The sequence below is a fragment of the Microcaecilia unicolor genome, chromosome 11, assembly GCF_901765095.1.
Source record: "Microcaecilia unicolor chromosome 11, aMicUni1.1, whole genome shotgun sequence".
Classification (NCBI taxonomy): domain Eukaryota; kingdom Metazoa; phylum Chordata; class Amphibia; order Gymnophiona; family Siphonopidae; genus Microcaecilia; species Microcaecilia unicolor.
The window spans coordinates 204,397,133-204,411,573 of NC_044041.1; the positions used below are offsets into that span (position 1 = coordinate 204,397,133).

At 42.3% G+C, this 14,441-nt stretch overlaps 1 protein-coding gene across 1 annotated transcript in view; it reads right to left on the reverse strand.

Moving 5' to 3' along the window:
* C11H1orf94 (chromosome 11 C1orf94 homolog) overlaps window positions 1-14,441 on the reverse strand; it is an 84,278-nt gene that overhangs the window by 49,523 nt on the left and 20,314 nt on the right. The window contains exon 5 of the mRNA XM_030220010.1: window positions 7,628-7,702. Within this exon, the coding sequence (XP_030075870.1) occupies window positions 7,628-7,702 (75 nt within the window). The remainder of the gene's footprint in view (window positions 1-7,627; window positions 7,703-14,441) is intronic.

The window sequence follows — 14,441 nt, forward strand, 5'->3', positions numbered from 1 at the left end:
GAGCGGGACTCCGAGTTCTTGCTATATTTAGGATCCCACACTTAACACCAACTCTACCGTTGGTGTAACCGTGGCTCCGCCAGTACCCTACAACTAAACCTGGTCCCCTTTCTGCATGGCCTCGGGGTTTCTAAATGAGGCATCCGGTTCTGGAATTGTCCCCGTGGGAAATGATGGCAGACAAAGACCAGCATGATCCTTCCAGTCTGCCCAGAAAGGTGGCCGGGATTGCAGTAGAAAGATGATTGGCGTCTCCGAGAGGAAAGCTCTGTGCCAACTGTCTCATACCTGAGAATAGTTTCTAAGGACCAGTGCTACTGCTTTGTCATGCTAACGGACGGTGGTATATTTCCATTTAGTGCAATAAAGAGAAAGTGCTCTGGTGACACAGATCAGCTTTGAGTAAAGAGCTACGGCGTAATCCTGTTTCCCGAACAATGTGTTCATCTGTCCAATTTTTCATCTGCTCTTTCTTTCTGCCACAGATCACACACAGATGAAAGGTTGAGCCCGGTACAGTATACTGAACAAATGAGATTTACCTTGCATTGTATGAGGTAATTAGAACATACAGACACATACAATGGCTTTACTCCAGGAAGCTGGAAAGGAACATGCAGATACTGGTTATTAACTGCCAGTCGCTCTTCTCCTATCCCTGTGCACGAGTTTAACGGGCTTAAAGGAAACATGCAGGGTGACTCGGCAAAGCTGGTCGTCAAAACGGAAAGAAATACCAAATTACAGGATGATCCCCCCCATAAATAAACAAAGGAACCTCTCTTACTGACTAATCACATTACTTCTAGGTGAGGGATCATTTCAGGCCCTCTGTGTGAGTGAAATACATTCTTTTGATGTATGTAATGTATGCATTATACTGCGTTTTGTGTAGCTTTTATCATTTTAATTCCTTGAACGTAAGACTTTAAAATAACATGTTAAAAAGTAATTTGTTTGATCCCAGGCCCATGGGAGGAAATGTGATGTTCAGTATGATTACTTTGCAGCGTATTTGACAAGTACCGTCATGACAAGCCAGCAACACTGTGAGGCAAAGTGACACCTTATTCCCACTTCCTACACAAGCTTTACAGTTGGGCCGCCCCAATCCCTGATATGAGACTCTCTCGGAGCTCACGATGATCCAGAATTTGCGAACATCTTTCCTAAGTAAAAATGTAGGCGTTTAAAAAAAAAAAATGGCTGAAAAATTCCCGGTATTCCGTGCAGGTATCCAGATAGTGCCAGTGGCGCTCTCTGGATTTTTTTTTTCTGGATAGTGAACTGAATATTGCTAATATCTCCAGGGGCTGCCCTCGGATCACCGTGTGACATAATTCACCAATTCTACAAACTTAATTTCACACTTAGGACCAAAGTCCTATAAATAATGCCAAAGTCAGAGCCAACCCCCCCCCCCCCCCCAGCGCTAAACGCTATTGTATAAATAGCATTGAAAGTTAGGCGATGTCTATAGAACATGCTTAGCGCTGGGATCAGCGCCTAACTTTAGACATGAGGATTTATACCAAGTAAGTTAGGCGCGGATGCCCTCTTATTCTATAACAGCGCGTAAAATGTAGGAATGACACTGATTTGCCCATGACCCTCCCATGAACACGCCTCCTTTTTGGAGCCATGCGTAAAATGTATGCGTGGATCCCCACGAGTAAAAATGCACGTATAAATTTCAATGAATGCCAATAGGTGCCGATAATTGATTATTAACGCACAATTATTGGCACTAATTGGCTCATTCAATTAAACTGAGTGTGTAAATTGGGCCAACTCCCCAATTTGCACATACAGTTTTAAGTGGCATTTATAGAGTTACAAGATCGTGTACACGAGTTAAAGAATCGTGATAATTAGTTGCTCATTATTGGCTGATAGTTGGCATTAATTATTTAAAAAGGTTCCAGAGGAGATCCGGGAAATTATAAACCGGTGAGTCTGACGTCGGTGCGGGGCAAAATGGTAGAGACTATTATTAAGAACAAAATTACAGAGCATATTCAAAAGCATGGATTGATGAGACAAAGACAACATGGATTTAGTGAAGGGAAATCTTGCCTCATCAATCTACTACATTTCTTTGCAGGGGTGAACAAACATGTGGATAAAGGTGAGCCGGTTGATATTGTGTATCTGGATTTTCAGAAGGCGTTTGACAAAGTACCTCATGAAAGACTCCAGAGGAAATTGGAGAGTCATGGGATAGGAGGTAGTGATCTATTGTGGATTAAAAACTGGCTAAAAGATAGAAAACAGAGAGTAGGGTTAAATGGTCAGTATTCTCAATGGATTAGGGTAGTTAGTGGGGTTCCCCAGGGCTCTGTGCTGGGACCGCTTCTTTTTAACATATTTATAAATGACCTAGAGATGGGAGTAACTAGTGACGTAATTAAATTTGCTGATGACACAAAGTTATTCAAAGTTGTTAAATCGCGGGAGGATTGTGAAAAATTACAAGCGGACCTTACGAGACTGTGAGACTGGGTGTCTAAAAGGCAGATGACGTTTAATGTGAGCAAGTGCAAAGTGATGCATGTGGGAAAGATGAACCCGAATTATAGCTACGTCATTAGAGGTTCCATGTTAAGAGTCGCGGACCAAGTAAGGGATCTACTACTACTACTACTACTACTATTTAGCATTTCTATAGCGCTACAAGGCATACGCAGCGCTGCACAAACATAGAGGAAAGACAGTCCCTGCTCAAAGAGCTTACAATCTAATAGACAAAAAATAAATAAAGTAAGCAAATCAAATCAATTAATGTGAACAGGAAGGAAGAGAGGAGGGTAGGTGGAGGCGAGTGGTTACAAGTGGTTACGAGTCAAAAGCAATGTTAAAGAGGTGGGCTTTCAGTCTAGATTTAAAGGTGGCCAAGGATGGGGCAAGACGTAGGGGCTCAGGAAGTTTATTCCAGGCGTAGGGTGCAGCGAGACAGAAGGCGCGAAGTCTGGAGTTGGCAGTAGTGGAGAAGGGAACAGATAAGAAGGATTTATCCATGGAGCGGAGTGCACGGGAAGGGGTGTAGGGAAGGACGAGTGTGGAGAGATACTGGGGAGCAGCAGAGTGAATACATTTATAGGTTAGTAGAAGAAGTTTGAACAGGATGCGAAAACGGATAGGGAGCTAGTGAAGGGTCTTGAGGAGAGGGGTAGTATGAGTAAAGCGACCCTGGCGGAAGATGAGACGGGCAGCAGTGTTTTGAACCGACTGGAGGGGGAAGAGGTGACTAAGTGGGAGGCCAGCAAGAAGCAGATTGCAGTAGTCTAAACGAGAGGTGACAAGGGTGTGGATGAGGGTTTTGGTAGAGTGCTCGGAAAGAAAGGGGCGGATTTTACGGATGTTGTAAAGAAAGAAAAGACAGGTCTTGGCGGTCTGCTGGATATGAGCAGAGAAGGAGAGAGAAGAGTCAAAGATGACCCCAAGGTTTCGAGCTGAGGAGACAGGGAGAATGAGAGAGCCATCAACAGAAATAGAAAATGGGGAGAGCGGGGAGGTGGGTTTGGGGGGGAAAATGAGAAGCTCGGATCTAGGTGTCGTCGTTGATGATATGTTAGGTATTATTAGGAAAGGAATGGAAAACAAAAATGAGGATGTTATAATGCCTTTGTATCGCTCCATGGTGCGACCGCACCTCGAATATTGTGTTCAATTCTGGTCGCCGTATCTCAAAAAAGATATAGTGGAATTAGAAAAGGTGCAGAGAAGGGCAACAAAAATGATAAAGGGGATGGGACGACTTCCTTATGAGGAAACGCTAAAGCGGCTAGGGCTCTTCAGCTTGGGGAAAAGGTGACTGAGGGGAGATTTGATAGAGGTTTATAAAATAATGAGTGGAGTTGAACGGGTAGATGTGAAGCATCTGTTTACGCTTTCTAAAAATACTAAAACTAGGGGGCATGCGATGAAGCTACAATGTAGTAAATTAGAAATGAATCGGAGAAATTTTTTCTTCACTCAACATGTAATTAAACTCTAGAATTCATTGCCAGAGAATGTGGTAAAGGCGGTTAGCTTAGTGGAGTTTAAAAAAGTTTTGGACAGCTTCCTAAAGGAAAAGTCCATAGACCATTATTAAATGGACTTGGGGAAAATCCACTATTTCTGGGATAAGCAGTATAGAATGTTTTGTACTTTTTTGGGATCTTGCCAGGTATTTGTGACCTGGATTGGCCACTGTTGGAAACAGGATGCTGGGCTTGATGAATCTTTGGTATTTCCCAGTATGGCAATACTTATGTACTTATGTACATTAAGGACCAGATTCAGTCATTGGGACCCAAATGCTCGCTGAGCGCTGTTCTATAAACGGATCTCTGAGTTGGGGGCTTTATAGGATCCAAGCCCAACTGAAACCTGGTGTAGGGCCTTGCGAATAAATTAGGTGCAAATTCCCCAAATCCTATAATAACTGCATGCATGTTTAGCGAACAACCCTGACCCACTCATGCCCCTCCTATGGTCACACCCCTTTTGATTTGTGTGCTAAAGAGTTTTGTGTGGAAATCTTTACAGGATAGCACTAAGATGCGCATGCAGATCCAAATCATTGCCAACGAGGGCCATTAATTAGCACCCAATTATTGGAGCTAATTGCCCTGTAACTCAATTAAATTACTTGCGCAATTTGGGAGCCATATACAGAATCTAGGGGTAAGTGGCTACAGATACCGTCAGTGACAGCTGCGGGCAGTGTACGGTAGCAAAATCCCCCTGGAATTATGTCCCTAGTGCATGAGCGCTGAAGTAGTGAAACCTGAGTGATCCTATAATTACAATTAGAATTCTTACATATAAAAAAAATATTCATTTGAAGTTTGACAGTTTGCAGTGTCCTGCCCTAGTATATCTTTTAAAGTGATTTAGGGTTACACCAGCGAGTTCTTATTACGGAGTACATTGATAACAGTGATCATAATATGATCGGTTTTGATATTGGCATTGAAGGAAGTGAAACTAGGAAATCAAGTACGCTAGCGTTTAACTATAGAAAAGGTGATTACGACAAAATGAGAAAAATGGTGAAAAAAAGACTGAAAGGAGCAGCTCGCAGAGTAAAAAACTTGCATCAGGCGTGGATGCTGTTTAAAAACACCATCCTGGAGGTTCAGGACAAATATATTCCACGTATTAGAAAAAAGGGAAAAAAGACTAAACGTCAGCCGGCGTGGCTAAACAGTAAGATAAAGGAAATCATTAGAGCCAAAAAACAATCCTTCAGAAAGTGGAGAAGAGAACCAACTGAAAGTAACAGGATAGATCATAAGGAATGCCAAGCCAAATGCAAAGCGGAGATAAGGAGGGCAAAAAAGGACTTTGAGAAGAAATTAGCGTTGGAAGCAAAAATACATAGTAAAAATTTTTTTAGATACATTAAAAGCAGGAAACCGGCCAAAGAGTCGGTTGGGCCGCTGGATGAAAATGGTGTTAAAGGGGCGATCAAGGAGGACAAAGCCGTAGCGGAGAAATTAAATGAATTCTTTGCTTCGGTCTTCACCGAGGAGGATTTGGGGGGGACACCGGTGCCGGAAAGAATATTTGAAGCGGGGGAGTCGGAGAAACTAAACAAATTCTCTGTAACCTTGGAGGATGTAATGGGTCAGTTCAGCAAGCTGAAGAGTAGTAAATCACCGGGACCTGATGGTATTCATCCCAGAGTATTAATAGAACTAAAAAATGAACTTGCGGAGCTACTGTTAGAAATATGCAATCTGTCCCTAAAATCGAGTGTAGTACCGGAAGACTGGAGGGTAGCCAATGTTACTCCGATTTTTAAGAAGGGTTCCAGAGGAGATCCGGGAAATTATAGACCGGTGAGTCTGACGTCGGTGCCGGGCAAGATGGTGGAGGCTATTATTAAGAATAAAATTGCAGAGCATATACAAAAACATGGACTGATGAGACAAAGTCAGCACGGATTTAGTGAAGGGAAGTCTTGCCTCACCAATCTAATGCATTTTTTTGAGGGGGTAAGCAAACATGTGGACAATGGGGAGCCGGTTGATATTGTATATCTGGATTTTCAGAAGGCGTTTGACAAAGTGCCGCACGAAAGACTCCTGAAGAAATTGCAGAGTCATGGAATCGGAGGTAGGGTATTATTATGGATTAAGAACTGGTTGAAAGATAGGAAGCAGAGAGTAGGATTGCGTGGCCAGTATTCTCAGTGGAGGAGGGTAGTTAGTGGGGTCCCGCAGGGGTCTGTGCTGGGTCCGTTGCTTTTTAATGTATTTATAAATGACCTAGAGATGGGAATAACTAGTGAGGTAATTAAATTCGCCGATGACACAAAATTATTCAGGGTCGTCAAGTCGCAGGAGGAATGTGAACGATTACAGGAGGACCTTGCGAGACTGGGAGAATGGGCGTGCAAGTGGCAGATGAAGTTCAATGTTGACAAGTGCAAAGTGATGCATGTGGGTAAGAGGAACCCGAATTATAGCTACGTCTTGCAAGTTTCCGCGTTAGGAGTTACGGATCAAGAAAGGGATCTGGGTGTCGTCGTCGATGATACGCTGAAACCTTCTGCTCAGTGTGCTGCTGCGGCTAGGAAAGCGAATAGAATGTTGGGTGTTATTAGGAAGGGTATGGAGTCCAGGTGTGCGGATGTTATAATGCCGTTGTATCGCTCCATGGTGCGACCGCACCTGGAGTATTGTGTTCAGTACTGGTCTCCGTATCTCAAAAAAGATATAGTAGAATTGGAAAAGGTACAGCGAAGGGCGACGAAAATGATAGTGGGGATGGGACGACTTTCCTATGAAGAGAGGCTGAGAAGGCTAGGGCTTTTCAGCTTGGAGAAGAGACGGCTGAGGGGAGATATGATAGAAGTGTATAAAATAATGAGTGGAATGGATCGGGTGGATGTGAAGCGACTGTTCACGCTATCCAAAAATGCTAGGACTAGAGGGCATGAGTTGAAGCTACAGTGTGGTAAATTTAAAACGAATCGGAGAAAATGTTTCTTCACCCAACGTGTAATTAGACTCTGGAATTCGTTGCCGGAGAACGTGGTACGGGCGGTTAGCTTGACGGAGTTTAAAAAGGGGTTAGATAGATTCCTAAAGGACAAGTCCATAGACCGCTATTAAATGGACTTGGAAAAATTCCGCATTTTTTAGGTATAACTTGTCTGGAATGTTTTTACGTTTGGGGAGCGTGCCAGGTGCCCTTGACCTGGATTGGCCACTGTCGGTGACAGGATGCTGGGCTAGATGGACCTTTGGTCTTTCCCAGTATGGCACTACTTATGTACTTATGTACTTATGTACTCTCTCTGACAAAGTCTATTGGAATTGTCTAGTGAAACCTAGTGCAACACAAGACTTGCCCCATTAGACAGATGCCTGCATATGAAAGAAGATGATTGATGAGGAAATAAACATATTTGAAGACTGTTGAATAATGAGTATTTAGTGTAATATATGCAGTTCTTACAGGGATTGCTGTTGCCTTTAGCTTCACAGGCTATAAGTGAAATGAACTTCTGCGTTTTTGATGACAGGTACATTTTCAGAAATCATTTAAAAACCCCACTTGTAACATGGCATGTGTTAAAGCTGGATTAATCTGCAAAGTAATTAAAGTCTTTCTGATGATTTGCACGCACCTGCCTTGAGTAGCATCCTAACTGGGGATGCAGCGTCTGGGGAAATGGAAGACGCGTTCTCTGCTGGTACAAACCCTGCCAAGACAAATTAGACATAACGTTAAAAAAGGTCTTTGCTTGGCCCACATTTTCTGCACAGACCTGGGGGCCACATGAACAAATCTTCTGACCGCTACGCTGCCCGGTCTCTTTGTTATACTAACCAGAGGGAAGATTTGCTGCAAACTACAACATACAGCTTTTAATCTCACGGGAATCTTTGGTCTGAACCTTTGTATTGAACCAACAAATACTACTACTACTACTACTACTTATCATTTCTATAGCGCTACTAGACGTACGCAGCGCTGTACACTTGAACACGAAGAGACAGTCCCTGCTCGACAGAGCTTACAATCTAATTAGGACAGACAAACAAGAGATAAGGGAATATTAAAGTGAGGATGATAAAATAAGGATTCTGAACAAGTGAATCCTAGGCACAAAGCAAAGTAACAATGAAGTGATTCAGAAGAAAGTGAAAGTTCGAGTAACCCAGTTGTAGTTCACAGATCATCCCTAGCCAACTTGAAGAGCTTGAGTTATTCTAAAAGGAAGGATGGGCAAAAACTGTATCAACCCACTGTGCAAAATTAGTTGATACTTACCCTGAATGATTTCTGGCTGTTACTGCTGCGAAAAAGGTTTCCACCAAGTACTGCGTCAAAGGGTGTGAAAACTTATACAGTCAAGATTTTTTGATTTCTTTGGCTCAATTACTATTTTTTTTAAATATTTTGATGATTCTTTCACATTGAAAATGTACAGTATGTTATGTAGAACTATGAAACCAACTCTCATATTAATGCATTTAGAACCATATTTTTTTCAGACAGCAAAAAGCGAAAAAATGCACAAGGGTGTGAACATTGTTGCAAGGCACTGTATAGGTGTATACACACACACAAATACCCATACGTTGCTTATAAAGATTCAGGTTCAACAATTAAGAACAAATTGTACTGTAAGAGAAGACCAATTCCAGGATAAATAAAGATTTCTTTGTAGCTGGGCTTTCCAGACACAACAGATCACAACTGTCTCAAGACGAGGCCTGCGAGATGTTGTAACATGAACTAAAAAGTATAACAATGCGTAGAAAATGGCTCAGGGGCTTTTTTTTTTTTTTTTTACAAAGCGGCAGTAAGCCCAATGCAGACTTACCGCAGCCCCACCACACCTGGTTTCCCACTCTAGGGAAAATAAGGAGTTAATTTCTAGCACGGCGCTAACCCTGTGGTTACCTCTGGGTGGCGGTGTTTCCCCTCGCATGGCCACACGATAAGAGCAATCTTACCACATGCCCATGCTTATTTTCAGGCTTTTCTACCCGCTGCGGTAAAAAGAGCCGCAGAGCTCAGCAAAAATGCCCCCCCCCCGCCGCTAGCGTAGGACCCTTTTCACCACTGCTTGGTAAAAGGATCCCTTAGTGACCAAGATTCATGTGCCAATTCTCCCACTGATGCTCCTTGTGACCTCGAGTAAGCCGTATCACTCTCGGTTCTTTCAGGAACACACTTAGGTCTAGATTTCTGTAATGTGTACAATAATGCGATTTAACATGCGTTCTTTAATGCATTGTCAATGCGGCCTGTTCACTAACAACTCACATGAATCACAGTAACACACTTTGGACTAAATTCTATATATGGCACAAAAAAAAAAAGCGCTATTCTATAAAGTTAGGCTTAAAGTTAGGCGAGGTTTATAGAATACCGCTTCTGCCCGGGAATTCATCTATCTCTAGGTGCAGCCATTTGCACCAACTGAAACACGGTGCATATGTATAACACGTGCCTAAATTTAGGCCCAGATGTCCTTATTGGTGCACAACTTAAAGGAAAAGTAGGCTCTTCTAAAAACCGGAGGACGTCTATAAAGAAACAATTCCCTATGAAGAAAGACTAAGGAGGCTAGGGCTTTTCAGCTTGGAGAAGAGACGGCTGAGGGGAGACATGATAGAGGTATGGTGGATGGAACAGGTGGATGTGAAGCGTCTGTTCACGCTTTCCAAAAATACTAGGACTAGGGGGCATGCGATGAAACTACAGTGTAGTAAATTTAAAACAAATCGGAGAAACCTTTTCTTCACCCAACGCGTAATTAAACTCTGAAATTCGTTGCCGGAGAATGTGGTGAAGGCGGTTAGCTTGGCAGAGTTTAAAAGGGGGTTAGACGGTTTCCTAAAGGACAAGTCCTTAAACCACTACTAAATGGACTTGGGAAAAATCCACAATTCCGGGAATAACATGTATAGAATGTTTGTATGTTTGGGAAGCTCGCCAGGTGCCCTTGGCCTGGATTGGCCGCTGTCGTGGACAGGATGCTGGGCTCGATGGACCCTTGGTTTTTTCTCAGTGTGGCATTACTTATGTACTTTATTGCAAGCGAAGAGACAACGACTCAACACAGTTGTGTTTCGGTGCTAGCTCGCGCCTTCTTCAGGAGTCTAAAACATAAGATTTGTAAAAACACAAAAACATATAATCAAAATATGCCTAATACTTTGATTATTTGTTTTTGTGTTTTTATGTTTTAGACTCATGAAGAAGGTGCGAGCCAGCGCCGAAACACAGCTGTGTTGAGTCGTTGTCACTACACTTGCAATAAAGAATTGATTCTTTATAGATGTCTCCTCCGGTTTTTAGAAAGAGCCTACTTTTCCTACTTCTTGCTTTTGCAGCCTTTTACGTAGGAACCAGTGTACCTCCACCCATTTGGGGTGGTTTTCTTTGCACAACTTAAAGGAACACCCATGACACCACCCTCTATTTTCACACCCCCCTTTTTTGACTCGTGCGTAAAATTTAGGCTTGGATCTTGCAGCTAAATTGACGTGCACATTTCAATTAATTCTAATTAGTGCCAGTTATTGGCACTAATTAGCTCATTATTTAACTAAATTGGGCATGCAAATTTTATTGCTTTTTATAGAATTTGCGGGTTTAAGTGCAAATGAATGCAGGTTGGCATATCTAGCCCTTTTATTACTAACTCTCTGGGGCACAGAAATATTTAATCTACCTGAAATGTAACTTATGTTGCACTCCGGTTTGAAATCCGAATTCCAGCGTTCTCAGGGCTGCTACAGTGGACAGAACTCTGCTGTTCTCTAAGTTTTCTGGAGATAAGATCTTTGGATTTTCTGTTACATTAACTTTCACTCACGGCTGGTATCATATTTGTAATTTTTCCCACTGTTAAGTTTCTTGGCAGCACAAATCTAAATTTTAAACAATTATACCATCATAACTTTATTCCTCTCAGCTATAAATATCATGACTCAGAGGAAAATGTCCCTCTTTTATTTTTCCTTTGTTACAAGGGTTGAATGAAAAGAAATGCCTTCACCTCCGTAAGTCATCAACAGATGGCAGCATTGATGCACCACATGTCTTCACTTGTTCTTTGAAATCTCTTCTTTTACCTCACTTGGTGAGAAGTGTCTGAATGACGAGGCTGGGCATGCAGTGAGACATGATAGAGGTATATAAAATAATGAGTGGAGTGGAACAGGTGGATGTGAAGCGTCTGTTCACGCTTTCCAAAAATACTAGGACTAGGGGGCATGCGATGAAACTACAGTGTAGTAAATTTAAAACAAATCGGATAAAATGTTTCTTCACCCAACGTGTAATTAAACTCTGGAATTCATTGCCGGAAAATGTGGTGAAGGCGGTTAGCTTAGCAGAGTTTAAAAAGGGGTTGGACGGTTTCCTAAAGGACAAGTCCATAAACCGCTACTAAACGGACTTGGAAAAATCCAAAATCCCAGGAATAACATGTATAGAATGTTTGTACGTTTGGGAAGCTTGCCAGGTGCCCTTGGCCTGGATTGGCCGCTGTCGTGGACAGGATGCTGGGCTCGATGGACCCTTGGTCTTTTCCCAGTGTGGCATTACTTATGTACTTATGTACTTATGACCGTGAGCAGGTGATTGAAGAGACAAGATGTGCAGTTCTTTCACGACAGCTTTCAAACACTTGTCCATCATTGGCAGAAATGTGTGGCGAATGGTGGCGACCTATAAAGGAACAAGTTTCAAACGCTATTTTTAATTTCTTATTCATTTAAACAAAAGTTATGGGAATGGTGGCTTTACTCTTCGTTCACACTTTGTACATGCTGGTTTTTTTTTTTTTGTGTAGATATTTCCAAAGGTACCTTTACATATCCTTGAGTTCATTCAGCTTCCACGGTTAAAGAGTTTGGAATTAGTGGCTTTTTGGAATACCAACAACCAACTGGAAGCTAAAGCCCTGAGTATTACTGAATATCGCTCATAGTCATGCAAATGTGTGGGGATTTATTTGAAGGTAATTAAGAGATAGATAAGCTTGAATGGTTTTATAATTCAAACAGAGGCATCCAGAAGAGCCTCGGATGTGTGGCTCAATCTGATATATAGAGGACCTTGGCTCTGATAACCTGGTGGCTGCTTTGTGTTCATCTTGTGTTCCACAGTCCCAGTATCCAGGAAATAGTATTTGATTTGCTTTGTGCATTCAAGGATACAACAGAACTGAAATCATTTTGCAGGTCTAAGGATTGGAAAGTAGACCCTGCTCCCATTTAACATATAATTATATTAACATTTAAGTATATTTTTGATCCTGTTTCACCGTAGTTCTATTATTAGTAGGTTTCAATTTATTGTTTCCAAGTTTACTTCATTTATTGCATTTATGTTTATTCTTGTTTATTTTACTATTGTTATGCTGTTAACAAAATTGTAAGTTTTAAGTTAAACTGTACCTGCTGTACACTGCCTTGGGTGAATCTCTTTATGAAAAGGCGGTTAATAAATCCCAATAAATAAATACAATTGTTTATCTATTTACAGGAGGACAAGGTTGTCAGACTGGAAAGTGAGAGCTAAGCAGTTCTGCATTGTTGAGTTTTGCTAATATTTTGCTTCTGTGCCTAGGAGGGATTTAAATGCTTCTGTTTTTGGATACGTTCAGGAAGGGAAATGGGACTTGATATACTGCCTTTCTGTGGCTTTTGCAACTACATTCAAGGTGGTTTACATAGTACATACAGGTACTTATTTGTACCTGGGGCAACGGAGGGTTAAGTGACTTACCCAGAGCCACCAGGAGCTACATTGGGAATTGAACCCAGTTCCCCAGGATCAAAGGCCACTGCACTAACCATTAGGCTACTACTCCACTCCACTAGTGGCTGTTTTTCTTTCTTTCTTTCTTTCTTTCTAGAGAGACTCCATTCTTTTCTTCTTGTGCACATGCTTTTTGCTTTGGATTAGATTATTGGCATTTCTGGGTAATGCTTTTACATGTTTTAATGCTGGTATTTCCCTTCAGCAGATGAAGCAAGTGATTTAACAGCAGCTGGTAACTCCTTAGGTCCCTGGCACACTGCACCTCACCCATCACCTCATTAGCTGTTCTTGGTACGTGGGCAGAGTTCTTCAAAATGACCCCTCCAGCCAGTACTGATAGACTGGCCTCACTTCATTTCTTTTCACTGTTCTCCCCCACCTCTTTCCCTCGCATCAGGCCTTTGAAGCTGCTGCTGCTCCTGTCTTCCACCTTCCTCCCCTTCTTACCAAAACCCTGCCTCGGTTTCGAACCTGCTTCTTCTCATCTCTCCCAATGTTATGTGGCCATCATGGGTTTGTGTGTCTTGGCCGGATGGCAAACCTCACAGATTGAAGGGTGTCTCGTGTGCTGGTGTTGATGTATAGCAGGGGTTCTCAACCCACTCCCCGGGGCACAGCCAGCCAACCAGTCAGGTTTTCAGGATATCCATAATGAATATGCATGAAATAAACATGCATGCCCCGCCTCCACTGTATGCAGATGTATCTCATAGATATTCAGTGTGGGTATTATGAATACCTGACTGGCTGACTGTGTCCTGAGGACTGGTTTGAGCACCCCCTGATCAATTGTAAGAGTAGAAACCAGGTCCTTCTATACTGTCTTTCTGTATCTGTAAAGTTTTTATAGGGCTCTATACATGTTTAATAGTAATGGTTTAGAGTTTAATTACTCTCCTTTCTAAGATGTGCTCAAGGTGGTTTTACATTTCCAGTACAGTATTTGGGGCTTAAAGTAAGTTATACGAGAGGCAATGGAGGCCGAAAAGACTTGCTGGAGGTCATGAGGAACATTAGCGCGAGAAACTTCCCAGCTTCTTAGCCGACTGCTTTAACCAGTAAGCCACTGCTCCATTCCAGTTACTCAGAGCCTCTGGCTGAATCCCACTCGTCCATACAGGTTCCTCACTTTACACTAGGTTTATCCTAAAGGATGTGGCCTCCACGCTGATGCGTTCCTTTGAAAAATACTCAGTAAGCAGCAAAGACCTTTGACAATAAAAGGTTTGGATGAAACAGCTTTCATGAGCCTTCCGCCAGTCCAGAAGAGCTGAGGCCAATCAACAACGTTCTGCAGCAAAGCGTCTGTTCTGCCGCACTCACGAAGTAGCTTCCAATTAAGCCGAGGGAAAAAAAAAATATCTCTGTCACATTTTGCACTTAACTGCTCCAAGCGGCGAGAGAGGCTGTCAAAAAATGTTGGGAAGGCTTCTCGTGGCCTTGCAGGAGCAGAAGTACTAAACCTGAGCTCAGATGTGTAATTACTTAATATTTTTATCTCTTCTCACCACCATAAACAATCCTAGTATATTTGTTTTGATTTCATAGTGTAAAACTGTCTGCTCCACAGGAGCAGCTGAGTTTCTGTTTGTGCTTCTCCCAGATACCTAATTACTAAAGCTATAATAAAACTTGATAACCAAATTATTGAC